General features: G+C 36.5%; 1 protein-coding gene across 1 annotated transcript; it reads left to right on the plus strand.

The window, feature by feature from the left end:
• Positions 1-21,824: 21,824 nt before the first annotated feature.
• On the plus strand, positions 21,825-22,384 carry LOC112652737 (40S ribosomal protein S24-like). The gene has a single exon (XM_035715419.2). It carries the CDS (start codon positions 21,881-21,883, stop codon positions 22,271-22,273), a length of 393 nt encoding a protein of 130 aa, XP_035571312.1. The 5' UTR covers positions 21,825-21,880; the 3' UTR covers positions 22,274-22,384.
• The last annotated feature ends 1,016 nt before the right edge of the window (positions 22,385-23,400 follow it).

Consider the following 23,400-nt stretch of genomic DNA (forward strand, 5'->3'; position numbering starts at 1 on the left):
GTTAAATACATGCACAAGCGTTTAAGGTCTAATCTCAAGCCCAAGGATCCTTGCCTAATTTTGCAATCGTGGGATTTTGATTGTGTAAATGAAGTTGTATTTTTGTCATTGTTTAGACTAGAGATGCTGATAACTAAACTCTTTGAAAACAAACAAACAAAACCACCAAAATTTATTTATTTAATTTATTTTTATTTTTTTAATAATAAATTTATTTTTTATTGGTGTTCAATTTGCCAACATACAGAATAACACCCAGTGCTCATCCCGTCAAGTGCCCCCCTCAGTGCCCCGCAATGGATTGTCATTACCCCTAATAGGATGAACTCTGTTTTTCAAAATATACATGGGCTTACATTCTGTACTTCTTCAGTCCTCAGTCTGAAAAAAAAACCTAACAGATAATGCTTTTGAAACTCAATTATATCATGATGAATAAAGGGACTTACCACTAAACACGACTGTAGCATTAATTTTTAGAAATGTTAAATATACTTTTTAGAAATGGATTTTCCTGATTTGGGTCACTTCCCTTTGACCTGAAGGAATATTTGCAATACATCTCAACTTTTCCTCTCTATCTGAATAAAAGCTTCTCTACCCTTCCTGTACTCTTCTCTGTCTGTAGAGCTGGCTGAAAGGGTTCTTTTTGCCAATCTACTCCACAGGAGCCCTGTGAGAATTTATGGCTTCTTTGTGGTCAAGAGCAGATTTCCGGTATCTGAGTAACTCAGGCAGAAGCACATGCTCTGTCTCTCTTTTTATTTGGTGGGGCAAAGCGGAGTATTTAAATTTTCAGATCAGTTACCTTAATCCTTTTCTATGTTTGCCCTAAAAACTAGTCTGTGGTTGTTGCTTGAGAGTGACGGTGTGTGAATGTTTCAGTTGCTGCCAGGTGAGACTCAATCTCATCTCATTCTTTCAGGACCTCAGGGGATCTTTTGCTACATTGCTCAAATCCCCTCTCAGTTCCCCTACATTTGTTAAACTGAGGCTCAGAGATTACACTTAAGCCTAGCAGTGCATGCTGCTCTAATGCTGATCATTAACTGCCTGTCCAGATGGTCCCTGCTCTCACTGACAGATAGTAAGTCTAAATTGTTCATCTCCAGTGTTTCTTGTAGACTGCCCAATATGTTTACTGTGGTCCAATTACAGGAGGGTGACATTAAGCAGATCTGATGCTAACATTCTGGCACTAGTCCTGATGAGCCAAGTGGCAGATCTGGGGAGGAATGTGGAGGATGCAGCAAATGAGTAAGTTACACCCGAAAGCACCAGCATTCCGGGGGCAGCCGACTATTTTAGACATCTGTCAAAGACAGGTAGGAATTTAGGCTTAGTGCTCCATTCCTGCTGGCCTGGAGAAGATTAGCAGTGCAGCAACTGACACCTCAAACTACTTTCCTTTAAGTCATGGAAACAGCAAGCAAGCAACAACAACAACAAAAAACCCCACCAGCCTCACACCTACCTTAAGGTCATTCTCATAAATGTCAATCATGCTGAGATCAGTGGGGCTTCTGGAGACACGCAGCACACAAGAGACTTAGAACTCATTCACCCGCATGCTGCTTAAAAGTTGCATTCTCCTTTTCAAGTTTTGTGTTAATGTCCACTTGATCTCACTGTTCCTTCAGCCTCACCTCTCTCCTAGCTCAGCTATCAACTCAGTTAATGCCAATCTTTATTTTTTGGCTCTGGGAGCTGTAAACGCTAACTGTCAGAACCATCTTTCCTCATTTTCCTTTTTTTGTTGTTGTTTCAAATAATTGGGTGAGACTACTTGACTGTGCAGGTTGACTAATGAAGAGTGCATAGCCACTGTTTTGAATGGTGATATTAAACCTCTTTAAAAGATGGATTGAAAAAAAAAAATAAAAGATGGATTGAGTGTCAATTATGTGCGAGGCACTTAGCTTCACGATATCATGGATCTCAGGAACTACAAGTAAATTCCTGCTATCAAACAATTTATATGAATATCACCAGGCCTTGGGACACTGGGTGGCTCAGCGGTTGAGCGTCTGCCTTCGGCCCAGGGCGTGATCCTGGAGACCTGGGATTGAGTCCCAAGTCGGGCTCCCTGCATGGAACCTGCTTCTCCCTCTGCCTGTGTCTCTGCCTCTCTCTCTGTGTCTCTCATGAGTAAATAAATAAAATCTTAAAAAAAAAAAAAAAGAAAAAAGAAAACCACCAGGACTGCTAATCAAATACTTGGTAGGTTATTCTTCTGAAACCCTACCATGGGTTGCACAGTTTCCAAAAAAGCATTTATTGTTTGATAGTCAATTTTTAACCATTATTACTATTATTATTGTTAAAGATCTATTTATTCATGAGAGGCACACAGAGAGAGGCAGAGACATAGGCAGAGGCAGAAGCAGGCTCCTTGCAGGGAGCCTGATGTGGGACTTAATCCCAGGACCCTGGGATCACGCCCTGAGCCAAAGGCAGATGCTCAGCCATTGACCCAGGCAGGCGCCCAATTTTTAACCATTATTTATAAAGATGTGTAACTCGAATAATTCTGATTGCCTTTAAAAAGATGGCTGGAGAGTGTAAGAGGAGAGACAGGACAGCCTGGTAATAACCTGACGCAGGGTATTGGGTGTGAAGCATACAAGCCAGTGCCTCGCTTGCTGGGGAAAAGGGTAACTGCAGGTCGATGCTGTTACTGTGGTCTCCTGTAACATTACCTGTAACTTGTACCTCTCTAGATCTCTTGGGCTTAAAATATACATATTTATTTTCCTGTTGGAAACAAAACTACACAAAATATTTCAGCCTCTCCAGATATAAGGAATAACAATGTTTGGCACTTACTCATTTTTATGAACTTAAATATATTTTAGGCAATGAAAATAGGCCTTATATGTTAGAGAAGAATTATAATTTGAGAGGAAGCAAATCTAGATATGAAAGCAGCAAGATAATTTTCCTCTAAGGTTTTTAAAGTTCCATTCAACTTCGCTCTTTGATAGCAGTGGTGATGGAAAGAAAGAGTGTTTGGTGTGTGTGCTTCAAGCCCCTGAAATGATCCTCCTTTCTCTGGACTTCAAAGTATAGAAATTGTTCCATCCTACTTTTCTACTTCAAACCACACTGTCTGGTGGTCAGACTTTGAACTCTGGGTGAGAATAGAATTAGCCTCAGGAACTTTGGGGGAGATTTATAAAATAAGCAATGAACATTTCTCTGCTCTCTAAAGACTTTTTTGCTACCATTCCAATAACATCCCTGGTGGGCTATAATAAGCATACTTAAAAAAATTTTTTTCCTCTTGGATCTCTACTGCCCCACTTTCTGGTTTTGAACAGCTACCCAGGAAACTATTATCTCTAAAACTGTTTCTAGTTTTATGTGGAGAAGGCAGATATGGGAAGGCTCCGTTAGTCTTCTCTAAAGGTAGGATTAGAATTGAAGAATAGAAGAATGAAGAGACATTTTAGGACATTTCACCCAACTTCATCTTTGTAACTTGACTCAGTATTTAGATAGCATTATTTTCTTTAATGGTAAGGAACATCCACTTCTGTTATTTTTTTTTTTCTTTTAGCATCTTGGAATTTTGGTATGATTAAGGTACATTTATGTTTTGCGGTACTCCTTAATAATCAATTTTTTTAAATAGGGTGATTGATTGGAAAAGCTCACCAATATACTAGGAGTTTTTGAAGGAAACAGTTTTTATTGAAAGGAACTTCAACCTTAACCCTTTCTGGGAAATTGAAACTTCCTGGAGTTGCCACCCAAGTAACTGTAACAACGTCAAATTTAACAGATTTAAAGATGAATTTTGACTATTCTTATACAACCTTCTCTTCTTTTACCACCATTCCTGTTGGGTGGCATACATCTGCTTAATCTTAGAAGGAGAAGCATGCAGAATAGTCTTTGTTTCCCCCTCTTCTTACCCTCCATGTCTAATAGATCAACAAGTCCTATTGATTCTGTTTTCTGGGTGTTTATATCCTTTTTTCAAAACCCTTTACAAATTGCTTAGCTTAAACTTTTACATTGATGGAGCTACTGATGTAGGTTTGTTATTTCACCAGGCTTCCCTGCTACCTCTCACCCTGTGCATGGTACCCAGAATGATCCAAACATGCACATTTGATTATGTTACCCAGCAATTTAGGGTCCTCTATTACCTAGAGTCTCTAGTCCACAAGTGCTGGTATGTGGCATAACTCATAGATCTGGACCCTGACTTCTGTTCAATTCATTTTTCTCCAGTCATTCTTTATGACTAACACTCTAACTATAATGAACTAGGCAGGGTTGCCTTAAAAAGTCAAGCTATTTTATTTTTAATATTATTTGCACAGGCTGTTCCTCTGCCTGAGAAACATACTTCAGGCACTGTGCTAAAAGATAGTATTATTATACCCATTTTATAGATAAGTAGACCGAAGCTTAGTGAGGTTAAGTATTTTTCCTGTTGTTGTTATCCTACTAATCATTTTTGTGTCTCTGATCACCATATGTTTCTGATTCTACTTATAAATATATTTCTATAATCTACTTTTCTGTTTCTTTTGCTATTTCCGTAAGCATTCGGGGTTTTTTTCCCCATTTATTCAACAAATGTTTACTCATGATGCACTTAATGTGTGCCAGATACTTGAAGGTAATCTAGTGGTGCTCTCTCAACATCAGTTATGCGCTGAAGCTGGTTTGTCCAACAGTGAGCCTTTCTTCCCTATTTACTGTTCAGTGACATCATTTTGGAGCTGAAGAATGGCCAGAGATCAGAGTTTTGGAGAGCCAGATGTTGAATATCTGCCAGTCTCCTCATCCCATCTCTTAATCTTTCACCTCTTAGGTTAGCCTCGTGGTTGGATCTCTTATTTCATGATCACTTCTTAAGCAAGAATAATAAGACAAGAATAATAAGACTGTCCCCATTTTAAAACACAGACTTGATATGTCTCTTGCTTTTTTTTCCACTGTTAACAGCTTATAATCAAGATTCCTTATTGTGGTACATATAACCCATCTTAAACTGGCTGCCTTTCCATATTTATTTCCTATCGCCATTGCATTTTATACTCTGGCAATACTAAGTAGTATACTGATTCTGAACGAGCCCTCTTGTTTCTGATCTTCTAGTTTTTGTACATACTGCTTCCTGTGCTTAGAATGTCTTCTTTATTTTTTCCTTCTGGTAAATTCTGTTCCTCAGCATTTAACAGCTAGCTCAGTGTTTGGCACAAAGCAAGTGAGCATCACATTTTACCATTTTATTGAATAAACATTTATTTAGTATTACTTGTTTTAGTAAGCTTTTCTGGAATCTCTCCCTTTCATCATTATAGAGGAAGTTAAATGCTTTCTCATAGTACTTCTTTGGTTACCATATGTATATATCCATGGTCACATATAACTTTGCATGATCAATCCATTAATTTATAAATCTGTCTCCTCTATTAGCCTATATTCTTAAGGACAAACATCAAGCTATTCATTTCTGTTAACGTTTTGAAGTTGAGTAGATTGCAGAATAACATACATTTAACTGAAAATTTGTGTAGGGCCTATTACTTCTCTTAGTGAGGATAGCAAAGGTTATGCTGTGATGATAAATACATCCCTAAATTTAGTGAGTTTGCATGATAAAGTGTATTTCCCACTCACACACAGTCAGTGATGTTGGGGGCAGTTTTCTAGGGCATCTCTCCTCTGTGCAGATGTCCAGGCTCCATTCTGCTTCTATATTTTCAGAGAATTCCATCTGTGCCTTCCAGGGCTTATCAGAGGAGGAGAGAAGAGGAGGAGACATAATATCCCACATATCACCTCTTCGTAGAGTTCATTGACTCTAACTCTGAGGAAGATTTGGAAATATAGGGCCAAATGCTGATATTTGGAGAACATTAACAATCTGAGCCACAAAACATTAAAGAACATAGTAAAAAGAAAATGATATTATCAGGTGGCAGAGTTGTGGGAAGCTTTATGGCAGAAATGGGGCTTAAGCTGAATTTAAAACAAGGTTAGAATTTAGATAATGAGAAAGAAGAGATTCCAGTCATTTCTTGATCTAAAATATAATTAAGCTCTGACTTCATATAAGATTATTTTCTAGCTTCTATATAACTTTCAGATTCATAATTTTACTTATGCTGCTTGATATTTTTTAAAAATCTAGAGTATAATGAAAATTCATTTATTTAGTTTAGCGTAGAATTTTCATTAAAAACTCAGCAGGGGCTTATGGTTACTAATCAAAGACTGTTAGAACAGTTTAGGCAACATTTAGGCCTGGAAGTTTGGGAAAAAATGGCATGTTGTGGAAGACCAGTTGTGTTAGTAATGAAAAGGATGGGATCTTCTACATAAATAGTCCAATAGTCCATTAGTGCATTTTGCTAGATATAATCTTCCACCATAGAGAAAATGAGTCTGTCTCCTTGTGCAGTCTTGATGCTCTACTTCTGAATAAGCTAATTAAGCTTTGGTTAGCTCAACTAGACCATTTTCCAAATGGTAACAAATAATGATACCTCATCTTGTATTGTGCTTTCAAATTGCAGAGCAATTTCATATTCACCACTTTCTTTGATTTTTATTGTGGATTGGGTAGATATCATTAAATCTCATCTTGAGATGGAATAAATTGAGGTTAATTGACTTTCCCAAAGTAACAAGACAGACTACTAGTATTGGAAACAAGACTGAAATCTATATTTTGGGATCCAAGCAGGGTCATTTTCCATATCATATACCTACCACTTTCATTATCTTTTGATGTTGGTAAAATCAAACTGTGTCCTGGTTCAAATTATTATTGAAGCTTCACAAGGAAAACTGACTTCTCTAGAGTCAAATATTACACTCAAATAAATTATTTTTTGAATGCTGACTGAATTTAAAAAATAGAGCAAAACAGCGAATTGTTAGAGGGAAAAAACAACAGATTAAAATGCTTAAATGAAGTCATTATTTCCTCTAATCCTAGAGTTTCTGAAAACAGTTTATATAACTTTTACTATACCTGAACTGTAAATCTCATGACTACATCTGCTTGCTTATATATCAACATTTATTCATTATTATATACTGACCACTTATAATATGTTAAGCATTACAGTAGACATTAGAGATTCAGTGGGGAGCAATGTAGAGTTTGTACCATTACAGAGAAATTATTAGGAATTGCAGTAATTGCCAAGATGGGGTTAGTACACGAGTAGTGAGAGAATGTGGGGGGAAGGGACCCCACAGAGTCCACCGGGCATAAGGACTTTTCTTTGGAAGTGCCCTGAAAGACAGGGCAGGATTTAGGTATGCCACAGGACTGCCCCTGAGATGCAGCATCATGAGGAAGGTGCTGTGTTGGTTCTGCCTGGAACCCAGAGAAATATGTAGACTCTTAAACAGTTCAATTCTGATAAGTCTGCAAGTGTATTTGTCATGTAGATATAGAGATATTAAGAAAAAGAAACACTTTTTATAAGGAAAAGACTCTTAGAGCAATAGTTCTAAAGTTCTAGTGTGAAATTCTGAAATTCAAAATCACTGAAGGCTTTATTATAGCGGATTGCTTGACCCTAACCCTAGAGGTTTCTTTTTTCTTTTTTCTTTTTTTTGGTTGTTGTTGTTTTGTTTTTGTTTGTTTTTCATTCAGTGGATCTGGGCTTGGTCCTTGGAATTTGCATTTCTGGCAAGTCCCAGATGATTCCGATGCTGGGATTCCAAGGACCACACTTAAGCAGTCCTGGAACAAAGGATTAGGATTTGTATGTTAGTGACTTTCAGCTTTACGTTTGCCATTTGCCCTTAGCATACACTCTGAAAGCAATTAGTATTTGTTACAAAGGTTCTTCACATGGTACTGAATGAATAAATCAATGAATCTAATTAATTATCCTCCATTGGTTACAGCATTTATGTGGATTTATGATTAATTCAGATTCATGAGGAATACACAAGCTATAAACTATAAAAAATGACTTTTCTGAAAAACGGCAACTGGAAGAATTTACTAGATTTGCTGGCTTTGTATCTTGACTATATTTTTAGGGCAACTGATTGAAAAAATTATTTAAAAATAGGGAAGAGCTCACTTGGATATTTATAACCTGACAGGTTAAAACTATCACAACAACTGAATGGGAAATTGTGACTCTCAAAACCTACACAGACAGTTTCTAAGAACTCAATGAGCTGATTTATAGGAAATTGTACTAAGAAATCTGTGGTTCTGGACAAGAACTCTTATAGTTGAGATATCTTCCTAAAAGGGTTAACACATTAAATTATCTACCCTCTGAAAAAAATTCTATTAAAGGGAAGCTATATATTCATCACTATAACCTGCAGATACTCCTTCCCCTAGGTGTTTCCTGGCAACAACTGGAAGCAGATGGAGGGAGGGAAAATAAAAAGTCTTGGCCTTTACCCAGACTCTGATGCCTTTAGTACCTTCTCCCTAGCTTCACTTGTTTAAAGGGCCTAATTGGGCTGGGAGGAGTAGAAAGAAAGAGCCATCATCCCACTTGATTCAAAGGTGGAGTTGTAGTTCACAGAGGCTGGCTGGTTGTGCTGGGAAGGAAATGTCTGTGATTCTAAGGTTCTGATCCATTTAACTGAGCAAAGCCTTATGGACTGGAAGGAATGTCATTTAGGGGATTGTTTTAAACATGGGAGGGCAAGTCTAGAAAGATGTTGAAATGTAGAAAATCCTAACTCAGTACAAGGATAGGGACACCAAAGTGATAAACCAGATAAAGGAGGGAAGAAAAAGTACCTGGGTACTTTTCATCATCTGCCAGAGAGATTGATCTCATTTAATTCCACCAGCAATCCCGTGAGATCGATGTTAGTATCCCCACTCTACACAGGACAGTAGTGACACCCTGAGTCTCAACAGAGCTCGTAAAGGAGCAGGGCTGGGATGAGACTGCAGGATGTTGGACCCCAAAGTCTGGCCTTATTTCACCATACCAACCTAAAACTTTTCAAGTAAAGGCAGGCATCACCATTGTATAGATCATAGAAGATGATTATCAGAGTGTGGATAGCTAAAATATCGGAAGGGATTTGAGCAGTTTTCATGAGAGCCAGGATCTTTCACTTAAGCCAGAAAAATAATTAAACCACTTTTACACAAGACTCATACTTCGCGGGTCTCTTGGAAACTCCTTCAGTTATTTCCTCTGCTTCAGACCTAGGTTTGTAGTAATATCCTAGATTTATTTATTACCATGAAGGCCTGCGCTTAAGTGATCAATTCCCCATCTGTTACTGATTTTCTAAAACACACTCATGACTGAGTCTTATTGCCAGCCACCAATGGCCTGTCATACTCTCACTTGGGACCTCTCCTCCCCAGAGTTTGCCTCATAGGATTGCTCTTTTAGGATCCTTCCTGAACTTCCAACAAAATATCATTACTAGCTCATGTCTAAAGTCTTGTGCAGAGTGACAAGACCATCTCAGATGGCCATTTTTTAGGACAAAATTATGAACAATATATTAAAAGAGTAACATGAGCCTTTCCTTTTTTTTTTTTTTTTTTTTGCATGAGCCTTTCCTAATTAGCTAGTTCTTTCTCTTACCCTTTTCTGCCTTGGACTCTGTTTAAATACAAGATTTTTTTGACCCACATTCCATATTGACTCGCATCCCACATGCCACTGTGCCTTATGGAATAAAAATCTTTGACATTTTTCCAAGGGAGCATCTCTCTTAAGCAATTAACCTTCTAATTCAGGAGGACTCTTATTACTCCAGTTTCCATATCACTAGTTTTAAGAAACATTTTAAAAAGAGTGTCACCATAATATAAAGCATGCAGCTTTGTGAATAAGCATGTAAATCATTTTTGTAAATAGCTATTTACTAAGGATGAGCAGCAATTTGTGCTGGGTGGGAGGTAAAGAATGAGATTTCATCATTTAGTGGTGAGATACACATACTTCTCAATTATCTGTGCTAATGGGGACAATGATAACAAGGGTAATGGAGTCCATAAGAAATCCATGGTGGAATTTAAATCAGTCCTTTTTGCTGCTTCTTAGTAGTGATAGAAAACATTTTGCTAGAGTGAAAATTTAGATTGTTTATAGATTTCAATTACTATGCTATTCCAGTTCCCATTTTTTTTCTCAACAACTAAAAGTTGGATACATAAACAGATAAGGGCCTTGCTGCATTTTGAAAATAAAGGTACTTTAATCAGGCTGTCTATGAATATATAATACCCAAACAATGGCCTGTTTTTTCCCTCTGTAGAGTTGAATAAATGTTGGCATTTGGCAAACAAAGCAAATCAAACACTTTTACTAAAATTAGCAGGGCATTTACTAGAGAAAATTCAGTGATGTTATCCAGAAATGAAATGGATTGAATTTGTTACGACTTCCCTTAAACTCATATAAAGAATTATAGCTGCAGGTGGTAGGTATTCGCCAGTAGTTGGCTCTTTTCCTATTTATGTCAAGAATTTCGAAAGAAAGACTCAACATCCTCCAGATAAAACCACCCCATGCTTTTAATTTTTGCTTTTCGTATACAAAGGTATGACTTTACTGGATAGCATAAGTGTTTCAAAATATTACGATGAAAATGTTATAGAAATTAACAATTTAAAATAAGAACAATAAAGTAAAAACCAAGGCACAAATGAGCCTTCTCCCCTAATATCGCATCTGCCTTCTATTCCATTCATATGTAATTAAAACTTTAAACACATTTATTTTAGTTAGAATACCTTTACCTCCTGAGCCCAGAGTTTCAAAGAGCTTCACTCGTATAACCTGGGCAAAAACAACCTTGTAGCCTCAAACAACTTTAAATTTGAGAGGCCTTAATGCCTCTCTTGAAAAATCCCATGTGTTCAAAGGCTCTTGTGCGAACTCCAGTCTGTTCCCTCTGGCAGCAGATCCGTAATTAGGAGCTTACCCCACACATGAGCTAACACCTTTCTGGAGAACTGTCTTCTGCTAATTCCAGCAAGATTTCTAATTTGCTACATATTTTTGCCAACCACATCAGTAAATTTTCTTCCTCTTCCAAGTCAGAACAGAAAGATATAGAAAAACAATACAGCCTCCTATCTCTTTTGAGCAGACCAACCCTCTCAGTGTTCTGAATGTTTTGCAACAGAATTTTTTGAGTGGGAAAGATACCATATTAGCCTGATTTTGTTCTTTGCTATTTTTCTTTTGGATTTCTCTCACTTTTTTCCCCTGTGAATGACTTAATTAACACTGAATCAGGATTCTTTCCTGGAACTAGAACTCCTAGAAGTGTTTAATAATTCACCCAGATTTGTAACTTTTTATTCAAAGAAACTTTTCTTTACACTTCATTCTGTAAACATGTTCTGATTGTTTATGGTGCTAATCAAGCTTCCAAAGACTCTACCACAGAGAGACTTAGTTGTCTAGTATGGTAGCCATTAGTCTCACGTAGCTATTGAGCCCTTGAAAGGTGGTGAGCCTGAATTGAGATATGCTATACATGTCAATACATACTGGATTTTGGAGATTGGAAAGCCCCCAAAATCTCACTCACAATTTCTAATGATAACCTGTTGAGATGGTAATATGTTTTTTAAAAGATTTTATTTATTTATTTATTTATTTATTTATTTATTTATTTGCGAGAACATGCATGTGCATGAATGTGCAAATGGGGAGAGGGGCAAAGGGAGAGGGAGGGAAAGAATCTCAAAAGACTGCTGAGCAAGGAGCCCAGTGTGGGGCTCAATCTCACATCCCTGAGATCCTGACCTGAGCTGAAATAAAGAGTCATCTGCTTAACCAACTGAGCCGCCCATGCACCCAAGATGGTAATACTTTTGATATATTGTGTTAAATAAAATATATTATTAAAATTAATTCACCTATTGCTTTGTAATTAAAAATGGCTATTAGAAAATGTAAAATTAGATATGCAGCTATGATTTGTGGCTTGTCTTACATTTCTAATGCTTGGCATTGTTATAGACAGCAGCCCCACCACTGTGAGAGCAAAGTTCAGGATGCTTTGACTGGAGCTGCTATTCTAGCGTGGACAAAGAAAGAAAAGTTATCTGGGGGCAAGGGGATCCTCTTCAGATGTGTCTCAGAGGACAGGGAAGAATCACTTAGGTGGGAAAATGAGCCAGGTATATTCTAAGAAGGGGGAAAACGAGCAAAAGTCAAGGTTTAAGGTGGCTGGAACTTAGAGCATGCATTGAAAGATGATAGCTATAACAAGGACAATTTTAGAACAATCTGTTAATCCAAAACCTGTTTCCTTTAAATAGGGTGTTCATATCACAGAGTTTTTTTCTCTTCTAGAAAAAGAACTAATGATACCAAAGAGGAAGCTTACCTTTACCCTACCCAATTTTGAAAATTGTGGTGAGAAAAACCCAGAAATAAGGGGAGCTCAGGCTCTCAGATCCCCCACTTTACTTCACTTATGGGGGTGCTTAATATTTCCAAAAGCATGAGGGAAGCAAAGACTCTTGGGGGCTGGAGAGGTCAATGACATGTTTTCTCAACAAGAGCCCCCCATCCTTAATAGCTCTCAAGCATCTCAGGAAGACAATAGGCTGGTGTTCTGGAAGGGGAACGGTGAGACAGATGAGCCTGAGAAGATCCAGGGGCCCAACATGACCTGGCATAGGATTGAAGGTTCCAGAATGTGGGCAACTTGCACAGGGCAGACAGCCAGGTCCATGTGGACCAGACACCTTGTTGATCCTTTAAGCAGACCTGACTAGATATTCTCCAACAGGGGCCAGTGAAGATCCCTCAACACACCCTCCCCAAATGCCTTGGTGTCATGTCAAACAAGAACAGGGGAAATGGAGTGGGGAGCAGAAAACTAGAAGCTTCAGCATTTATCCTAAAGGGTACCAATGGAGGTAAAGTTTGCCCCTAGACTATCTAGCAGCTTGTGGGGATGATCAAATACAGTTGTCTCCCCTTATTCAAGGGGACACATTTTATTTTATTTTTAAATTTAATTATTTTTTTTTTCTTTTTAAAGATTTATTTATGAGAGAGAGAGAGAGAGAGAGGTAGAGACACAGGCTGAGGGAGAAGCAGGCTTCATGCCGGGAGTCTGATGTGGGACTCGATTCCAGGTCTCCAGGATCACGCCCTAGGCTGAAGCAGGCTCTAAACCACCGAGCCACTCAGGGAGCCCCAAGGAGTACACATTTTAAACCTCTAGTGGATGTCTAAAACTGTGGATAGTATCAAACCCCATATATACTCTGTTTTTCCCTGTACATACATACTTATGATAAAGTTTATTTTATAAATTAGGCACAGAGATTAATAACAATAATTATGAAATAGAATAATTATGACAATATACTGTGATAAAAGTTATATGTGTCTTCTCTGTCAAAATATCTTACTATACTCATCCTTCTTCTTGTGATGACATGGGATGATAAAATGTCTACTTGATGTGTGGTGAATAATGTAGGCATTGTGAGGTAGCCTGTGACCATCAGCTTCCAGGCAGTGGTTGACCATAGGTAATGAAAAGTGAAATCCTGGATAAGAACTACTGTATAAGAAAGAAACTACATTTTCTTTGGACATCTGAGTATAGCTCATGGCTGCTGCATGTAGCAGAAGTTAGAGAGAATAGTTTCTCTTTTATTTTTTATTAGAGAATAACAGAAAAGTGCTAAATACAAATGTATGTGATATGTACATTTTTATATTGTTATAAGTATACACACCATTTGAAGAAAGACATTAACTAAAACACATAGAAGAGAAAATATTTAGTGGGAGTAAAATGAGGAATGAAGAATAAATTTATGGAGCATAAATAGCATATTTATCTTACTATGTGGATTTTTATTTCCTTAGTATTTGTGTTAAATCAGACAAAATTTCCTTTAATATTTGCCTTTGTACAAATTTGTACAATATAGAGTGGGGTAGAAAGAGGGGGTATGGAAAGAAGGATAGATTTTTTCTCTGTCTTCTAAATATGCGTATGTTTTTAGTTTTTGTCCCTCCAAAATTTGAAGTAACAAAGGAAAATGTCATCAGGAAATAGTAACTAGGATATGAAGAGACCTATAGTGCATACATCCAGGGTGACTTTCCACTTCGTAGCAGTTTGAATAGCTCTTTACAGGATCATGCACTTGGTGGCAAATGCGCTCTTGTTATTTGGAGTATCTGAGGGATGTTCTCCTATTGTGTATCTCTTCCTTTGATTCAGAAAGCTATCTTACTATCTTTCCAGTGATTCCTCTTTACTTTAGTTAATTCAAATTAGTTTATGATTAGTTGTAGCCAAAAAAGTCCTGACTAATGCTTGGAGTACTTAATAGCCAAAGCAAATACATTTTTAAGTATTTTAGAAGGATAGACTCACATATAGGCAACGCAACTGACAGATGCATAGTAGTCAACAATGCTTTAGATTGTGCTATTATTTAAGAAATGTTATTCATACATTATCCCCATACTTTAGCCAGGAAACATATTAGTAACCTAGATCAAGTTACTAAATAAATATGAACACAATAAAACAATTTAGTTTTATACCCCAAGACTGCCAATGAAATTGGATGATAAGTATCAGTGAGATTTTACTAAGCTCCATTCTATTCTCTAATGTCTTTATTATATAAAGCAGCATCTCAACTTTGGTGGTTTTTGCTTCTTTCCTTTTTCATTGTCTGTCTATATGAAGAAGGCAGGGGTGGAGATTGAGAGGTTATGTATGGATGTATCTGATTAAAAAAGTTTTGAAGAGAAATCTCAAATGTGGTCCAGTTTAGATAATCACTTGCACATCTCCTCTGGAAACTTGTCTCTAGTTTAGTATGTAAGAATTCTAAGCTTGGGCAGTGCAAAGGCTGTAAGTATTTTAAAACAGTTTTGTTTTTTATGTAATTTTCAGCTCAAGGATCTGCAGCAGCTTTCTCTCTTATTTATGCTACCCTTCATTTAGTCATTTAAATAACTATGCTGCAGACTGTTGTGTTTTCATTTTCATTTGTCTCCCTATATTTTTTGTTTCTTCTTTAATTTCTTCATTTGCCTCAATATTCACAAATCAATCAACATGATACAGCACAGTAACAAAAATGAAGGAAAAAATCACATGAACATTTCAATAAATGTAGAAAAAGCATATGACAAAAGTCAACATCTGCTCATGATAAAAATTCTTAACAAAGTGGGTATAGAGGGAACATACCTAACATAAAAAAAGCTGTATATGAAAAATCCACAGCAAACATCATGCTCAATGGTGAAAAACTGAGAACTTTTCTTCTAAGATCAGGAAAAACACAAGGATATGCACTCTTGCTGCTTTTATTCAACAGTCTTAGTCACAGCAATCAGACAAGAAAAAGAAATAAAAACAACCATATTGGTAAGGAGGTAAAACTATCACTATTTGCAGATAACATGATACTGTACATATAAAACTCTAAGGACTCCACCAAAAAACTATTAGAAGTAATACACGAATTTGACAAAGTTGTAGTGTACAAAATTAAAAAATCAATTGTGTTTCTATACACTAATAGCAAAGTAGCAGAAAGAGAAATTAAGAAAACAGTTCCATTTACAATTGCACCAAAAAGGATAAGATACCTAGAAATAAACTTAACCAAAGTGGTTAAGAGTATGGACCCATACTCTGAAAACCATTGATGAAAGAAATATTCCATGCTCATGGATTGAAAGAATTAAATGTTGTTAAAATGTCCATCCTACCCAACGCAATCTGCAGATTCAGTGCAATTCCTATCAAAATACTAATAGCATTTTCACAGAACTAGAACAAATAATATTAAAATTTGTATAATACCACAAAATACCCCAAATGGCCAAGCAACATCAAGAAAGAAGAACAAAGCTGGAGGTATCACAATTCCATATTTCAAAGTATACTACAAAGCTGTGGTAATCAAAGCAGTATGGTGCTGACACAAAAATAGACACATCACATACATTAATGGAACAGGATAGAGAGTCCAGAAATAAACCTACACTTATATGGTCAATCAATCTTTGACAAAGGAGGAAAGAATATACAATGGGTAAAAAGACAGTCTCTTCAATAAATGGTTCTGGGAAAACTGAACAACAATATGCAAAAGGATGAGACTGAACTACTTTATTACACTACATACAAAAATAAACTCAAAATGGACTAAAGATCTAAATATGAGACCTGAAACCATAAGATTTCTAGAATAGAACTGGAAGAGAACATAGGCAATATTTTTTTTGACATCGCCATAACATTTTTCTAAATATGTTTCTTATGACAAGGGAAACATAAGCAAAAATAAACTCTGGAACTACACCAAAATAAAAACATTTGCATAGCAAAGGAAACCATCAACAAGGTAAAAAAGCTGAATTGGATATTTGCTAATGATATATCTGGTAAAGAGTAAATGTCCAAAATATGTAAAGAACTTATACAACTCAACATAAAAAACCCCCAAATAATCTGATTAGAAATGGGCAGAGGATCTGAACAGATATTTTTCCAGAGAAGACATACATGGCCAACAGGCACATGAAGAGATATGCAATAACACTAATCATCAGGGAAATGCAAATCAAAACCACAATGAGATATCACCTTACATCTGTCAAAATGGCTAGAATCAAAAAGACAAGAAATAACAAGTATTGGTGAGGATTTGGAGAAGGAACACTTATGCACTGTCGATGGGAATGTAAATTGGTACAGTTGTTGTGGAAAATAGTATGGAAATTCCTCAAAAAATTTAAAATAGAATGATATGATAATTCCATTACTGGGCTATTTACCCAAAGAGAATGAAAACACTAATTTGAAGATACATGCAGCTCCATGTTTATTGCAGGATTATTTACAGTAGTTATGATAATTACGATACAAATTTACAATTACAAGTTTACAATAATTGTTTACAATGTATGGAAACAACCTAAGTGTTCATTGATTGATGAATGGATAAAGAAGATATGGTACATATACAACAGAATATTACTCAGCCACAGAAAAGCATGAGATCTTGCCATATGTGACAACTTGGCTGGACCTAGAGGCTATTATGCTAAGTTAAATAAAAGAGAGAAAGACAAATACCGTATGATTTTACTTACATATGAGGTCTAAAAAAAACCAAACAAATGATTTAACAAACAAACAAAAAGCAGAATCATACTCCTAAATGCAGAGAACAAACTGATGGTTGCCAGGGGGGTTGGGAGTAGAGGGTTGGCAAAGTCAGCAGGCGGGGTGGGGGGGCACAATAGACTTCCAGTTATGAAATGAATAAATCATAAGAATAAAAGATACAATGGGGCATAGAACCAATGATATTGTAATAGCATTGTTTGGTGACAGATGGTAGCTATACATGTGGTGAACACAGCATGATATATAAACTTGTTGAATCATACGTTGTACACCTGAAACTACTATAATATTGTATGTCAACTATATTTCAATTAAAAAAAACAGAAACTATGCTATAGATATTGGCTTGTCTACCAAGGGAGGGGGGTGATGAACGTTGGGTGCAACTAGACAGGCTTGTTGGAACTGTCAACCTCTCTCAGTGCTTCCCTCATACGCCCTGTCTTCCATGCTCCTTTACCACATGTGCATTATCCTGCTGGGATAATCCAGGGCTTATTTTTCCACTGTTCCTTTCAATGGTACTATCAATTCATCAGTTCTTGACTTTCAACAAGGATAGTTTTATACATTTTAATTTCTAGATAGCTAGGTTATTGATGAGGATAAAATTGGTTTTAGAAAGATCACTCTGCTCCTTGTTGCCAAATAGCTATTATGATACACTGCCTGGGCCCCCACTTAAAAAGACTTCAAGAAGTCTTTTTGCTAACATTATCCTCAGCAAAATTCTAGATTTTATAATCCTGCTTTTCAGAGTGTCCATTGTGACACTGATTCAAGTGTTTGGAAATAGTACTGGAAAATAAATGGCCATAACAAGCTCTTATGATCAAAATGTCCCAACATCTTTGGGGATTTAACTGAATAACAAATATATCGCAAATTGTTATTTAAGCAGTGCTTAAAGAACTGCACATTTTTAATAGTAGTTGGTCTTGCGATCTATGTTTCCAAGTCACTAAAACATCTTCGTGTTCACAGCTACTGTTTCACTGCAGTTTTCTGTCAAAATATTTAGAAATAACAAAATTCATCTTTATTATAGCTTAATTTAGAAGGTTTGGCTCTTTACCCCTTCTCTTCTCTACTTTTTTGAAAGAGAAAGGATTATCTTAAAACTACTGACTACACTCATGGCAAGATATTAACATATACAGTATATTAACACCTATCCTTAAAAGTTTGCCAAATAACAATCACAGGTGAATGAGATTTTAAAGAAATTGAGTACTCAAAGTTGTGATCTTCAATTATCTTTAAAAGCTTTGATGTAAACCTCAGTAGACTAAGAAGGAAAATGAACAGACAACTTCTGACCACCTGTCAATTATACCGTCAATATAGTAAATATCAGTAAAAGTGGTACATGACATAAAAATGAAGAAATTTGTTATGTCCTTGAATTGAAATTGACATGGAAACTTTTATATTTGTATTAGGGAATGGAACTAATTTATCTTCTACCCCAACTAAAATAGGAGACATAGAAAGGGTAAACGTGACTTGTAGTCTGCTGGTTAAAAAAGAAATGGCCAATTCACTGAAAATTTATTTATGTCAACCTAATTATTTACCATGTGTATGTAATATCAAGAAGTGGATTGGTTACTATAATTTCTATTCTTTAATACATTGAGGGAATAGTGTGAAGACATATTTATCCATTTAGATGTTTAAATTAACCGAGGCAGAGGTGCGTGGGTGGCTCAGTAGGCTAAGTGTCTGACTTTGGCTCAGGTCATGATCTCAGGTCCTAGGATCAAGCCCCATGTCCAGCTCCCCACTGAGTGGGGAGTTTGCTTGTCCCTCTCCCTTTGCCCCTCCCCTTGCTCCTGCTTGCTCTTTCTCTCATATAAATAAATAAAATCTTAAATAAATGAACAGAGACATATTATCTTAACTCTGCAAGAATAGAAACATTGTATTACAGCAAAAAGCCCAAGGTAGCCAAGAGGCTGTTCAACTTAGGATGTTGATCCCATTTATTTCCTAACACTCGGAGGACAATGCATAGGGAACTTTCTAATAAAATCTCCAAAACTACTTTATTGGTATGTTTAATGGCATTGATGTTTATTCATTCAAGCAGTGAACTTAAATACAGTGCCTGGTATGCACATACTGCATTAGACAATTGGAAGTGGTATAAATATGAGTAAGATATGATGCCCACTGTCAAGGAGTTTATGGCATAATAGCACTAGAACTCAGTCCAGTGTTTGGGACTCAGTAACTATTCATCAAAAACATTTGGGCAATAAAAAAAGGTGCCCAAAATATTGTTGACAAACTACATGAAGATTTGAGTAAGGGTTTAAAGAGTTGATCTTGAAGGATGAGTGAATGTATGCAAAGATTTTAAGGAAATAGGGTTTTTTAGAAACAAGAACAGACTTGCCATGATACAAACTTACACAGTGTTTGTTCACTTGAAGAAGGAATGGAGATAGGTTTATGATGTTGGACTTGAGACTCTGGGAACAATCATAGATGATGATGGTAAATATGGTGAATCTAGAGTGTGTGGTCCTGTTTGGCTCTATTTAAAGGAGCTTTGGAACTACTCTTTGGAATGTAGAAATCCAGAGTAGGTTTTAAAAATAGGAATTGTAGAAGCAGATTTGTGAACTTTAGAAGCAGTGTGGATATAGACTAGAGGGGAAGGTTGGTGTCAGGAAGAAGGATAGAGAATTTTTCAGGAGATTAGAAGGAATATATTAAAGCAGTGACATGATAAAGTTGGGGAGAAAAATGGACAGTTTTGAGTGGCTGACTTGGTGGTTGATTATATATGGGGTACAGGAGAGGGGAGTTGAATTTACCACTATAGCTTTTCTAGGCATGCATTCTTGAGCATAACTGCATAAAATAAATTGGATTAAATGGAAACTATTTTACAATTCAACCTCATGTTTGTTGTTGTTAAAAAATGAATTTGACAGGGCACATTCAACTAAGGACTGATGAGTCATAAATCATTAAGCAATAACCTTGGGACCTTGGTGAATTTTTCACTATTCTTTAACACCTACTGGAATTCCAGGCTAACATCAAAAGCTTTTTAGGGTTAAGGAAGCAATGCTTCCTATGCTGTAAACATTACATAAGTGTAGGAGTACCTCACACAGTAATTGAAATCACATTTTTTTTTTCCTTTTATGTGGGGGCAGTTAGCATCTTCCTCCATAATTTAGCACAGAGTAGGGGTTAAGAATATTTGTTAATTTGTGCATATTGCTTACATCTTTGACAATTAATGGCAGAAGCTTTTAAAAATGATCTCTTAACCAATCTACTGGTTAAATAACACTTAATTCCTTCTTAAAGCAGGCCCACTGTTGCCCAAAAAACTTTGAGTGCCTTGGCTAAGACTACTCTCTAGGCTACTTGCTCACATTGAATCCTTATGAAAAACGAATTGGGCTTGGTCCCAAACCTGATAATGTCATTTTAAGTGGTTGTAATGGTTTTGAAAATTAATTACATTGTATTAATAAAATATAAATATAAAATGTAAGGGAGATGATTTCTCTGAAAATCATGTCAAATACGTTTGAAAGACTCAGTAGATATGAGTTGCTAATAATTACTATCCAAATAGATGTGAATAAAACATATGTGAAATAAATAGTGAAACTAGAAGATTTACTTCAAATTCTTATTTTGTTAGTGTTTGTATATTTTTGTTCTGTTTTGAAGAAAACTAAACCAGAAATCATCGATGATGCATTATGGATGAATTTGTTGATGAAAGACAACGGGGAAATCTAATCACTAGTCATATACACACTAAAAATAGTCTTGGCCTTGTATCAAAATAATAGCAAAAGATCTTTGGTTTTGGATTAAATAAAATGTTTATGAAGATATGCACTATTTAGAAAATTTCTGGTTTATGAAAAATATGCACTATTTAGAAAATTTCTGACTTAACTATTTTAGTTTTGAACAAACTGTCAGGTGATAGTTTCAATGTCATGGACAAGAGATCCAGTGAGAGCAACACATATTAAGGAAGTGTACATTAGCAATTAAACAGAGGCGTGGACATTCCTTAATAACTGTTCAAGCACACCACTGGGCTCTAGCCTTTACCATACTGGCCCTAGATAGAGACATTAACTTCCTCGTAAGATTGTTTAATTGCATGTTTACAGCTCTGTTCACATAATAAACCATTCCTATCAGAGAAAGGAAACATTAGGGAGGCATTTTGAGTAATCTTGGAATAATATCAAACAGAAGTGATTTGGAAACACAGTTATCACCTAGGTTTATCACCATTGTTTAGTAATGTTACACCATGGTGAACAGCTATATTCCATTGGCTACTAAAATACTTCTCATTTTGTTTTGAGAAGTGGTCAGAACAAGAAATAAGTTATTTTTGTGGGACTGATTTGACCTTTAAATGGAAGGTTGCTTGCCAGGAAAAGACTCCTTGGACAATTAGGAATCTTAGGAATCCTCTCTGTAGTATGAGCTTATGGAAAATTCTTTTCATAGGTGTGGCAGATAGACCTTGGAAATGCTCTGTATAATCTCCTATCCTTGAGTGTGGACAGGACCTGTGACTTGCTTCTTACCAACAGAACATGGCAAAAGTGAAGGGATGTTTCTCCCGTAATTAGATTTATCTATCTATCTCTTCCTTCCACATATAATTGTGTCTTGTTGGCATGCAGTAAAGAGACTCTTCTGGCTCTTTTCCTCCCTGGCTGCTTGAAGCTCGGCCGCCATCATGAACGACACAGTAACTATCTGGACCAGGAAGTTCATGACCAACCGACTGCTTCAGTGGAAACAGATGGTCATTGATGTTCTTCACCCCGGGAAGGCAACAGTACCTAAGACAGAAATTCGGGAAAAACTAGCCAAAATGTACAAGACCACACCAGATGTCATATTTGTATTTGGATTCAGAACCCATTTTGGTGGTGGCAAGACAACTGGCTTTGGCATGATTTATGATTCCTTGGATTATGCAAAGAAAAATGAACCCAAACACAGACTTGCAAGACATGGCCTGTATGAGGAGAAAAAGACTTCAAGAAAACAGCACAAAGAATGCAAAAACAGAATGAAGAAAGTCAGGGGGACTGCAAAAGCCAACGTTGGTGCTGGCAAAAAGTGAGCTGGAGATTGGACAACAGAAGGAGTAAAGATTCTGCAGTGGCTTTATCTGTGGTGATTGTGTAGATTTTTCATGAGAGGATTAATAAACTAAGAACGTTAAAAAAAAAAAGACTCTTCTGATACCCTTGAAAAACAAGGTGCTATAATAGGAACTGCCTATGAAGAGGGTCTGTTATAGACTGAATGTGTGTTTCTCAAAACCATATGTTGAAATCCTAACCCCTGGGATGATGGTATTTGGAGGCGGAGCCTTTAGGAGTAGATTAGATAGAAGTAATGCCCTTATAAAAGGGACCCCAGAGAGATCCCCTTGCCTCTTCAATCAGGTGAGGGCATAGGAAAAAGATGGCAGCTATTTGTGAACCAGGAAGCCGGCTCCTTCCAGACACTGAATCTCCTGGCACCTTGACTTTGGACTTTCCAACCTCCAAGGTGATCATTACTCCTGTGAGTAATAACATTTCTACTGTTTATAAACTACCCAGTCTGATAATTTGTTCTAGCAGCCCAAACAGACTGAGACAGGGTCACATGGCAGGAAAACATGATCTCTAAAAGCTGAAGGATGCAAATTATGTTATTTTGAAGTTTCCTAGGTTCTGTCCTTCCAAAATATTTTTTAATGTTTATCCAGGTTTTCTATTTATCTAGAAAAGATATTTCTGAGTGTTTTTTTTTCGTTTCTTAGTTGTCTGGTCTTTTACCCTTAGTTCTTACTATTGATATACACACATACATATATTATTTCTTCAAGAAATAAAAGAGGAAATCAGATTTTTAGGGCAATAAAAATGTGTGTTCTCACTGGATTTATTATATTGAGAGAGGAAGCTCTGTAGATGTTTCAGAGAAAAAAAGATGACATTGCTATCATAAGTGACCATGCTCTATTGGTTCCTTTAGAAATATAAAATAAATCCAGTACCCTTCTGCTCACGTTACTCTCTTCCCCATTGTCTTTTGCTTCTTCCAGTTTTTTTTCCCCTCATTCCCAGTCTACCATATTACGTTTCATCACCCAGAGTTGGCAGATCTATACTATTCAAGTGATATAAAGGATATTTTCTTATGAAGTATAATCTACAAAGTGAAAGTTCCCCTTGATAGCTCATACCAGCATATATG

This window comes from Canis lupus, chromosome 4 (assembly GCF_003254725.2).
Source record: "Canis lupus dingo isolate Sandy chromosome 4, ASM325472v2, whole genome shotgun sequence".
Classification (NCBI taxonomy): domain Eukaryota; kingdom Metazoa; phylum Chordata; class Mammalia; order Carnivora; family Canidae; genus Canis; species Canis lupus.

Coding starts and splice junctions, on each gene's coding strand:
- LOC112652737 (XM_035715419.2), top strand. CDS start 21,881: ATGAACGACACAGTAACTATCTGGACCAGGAAGTTCATGACCAACCGA.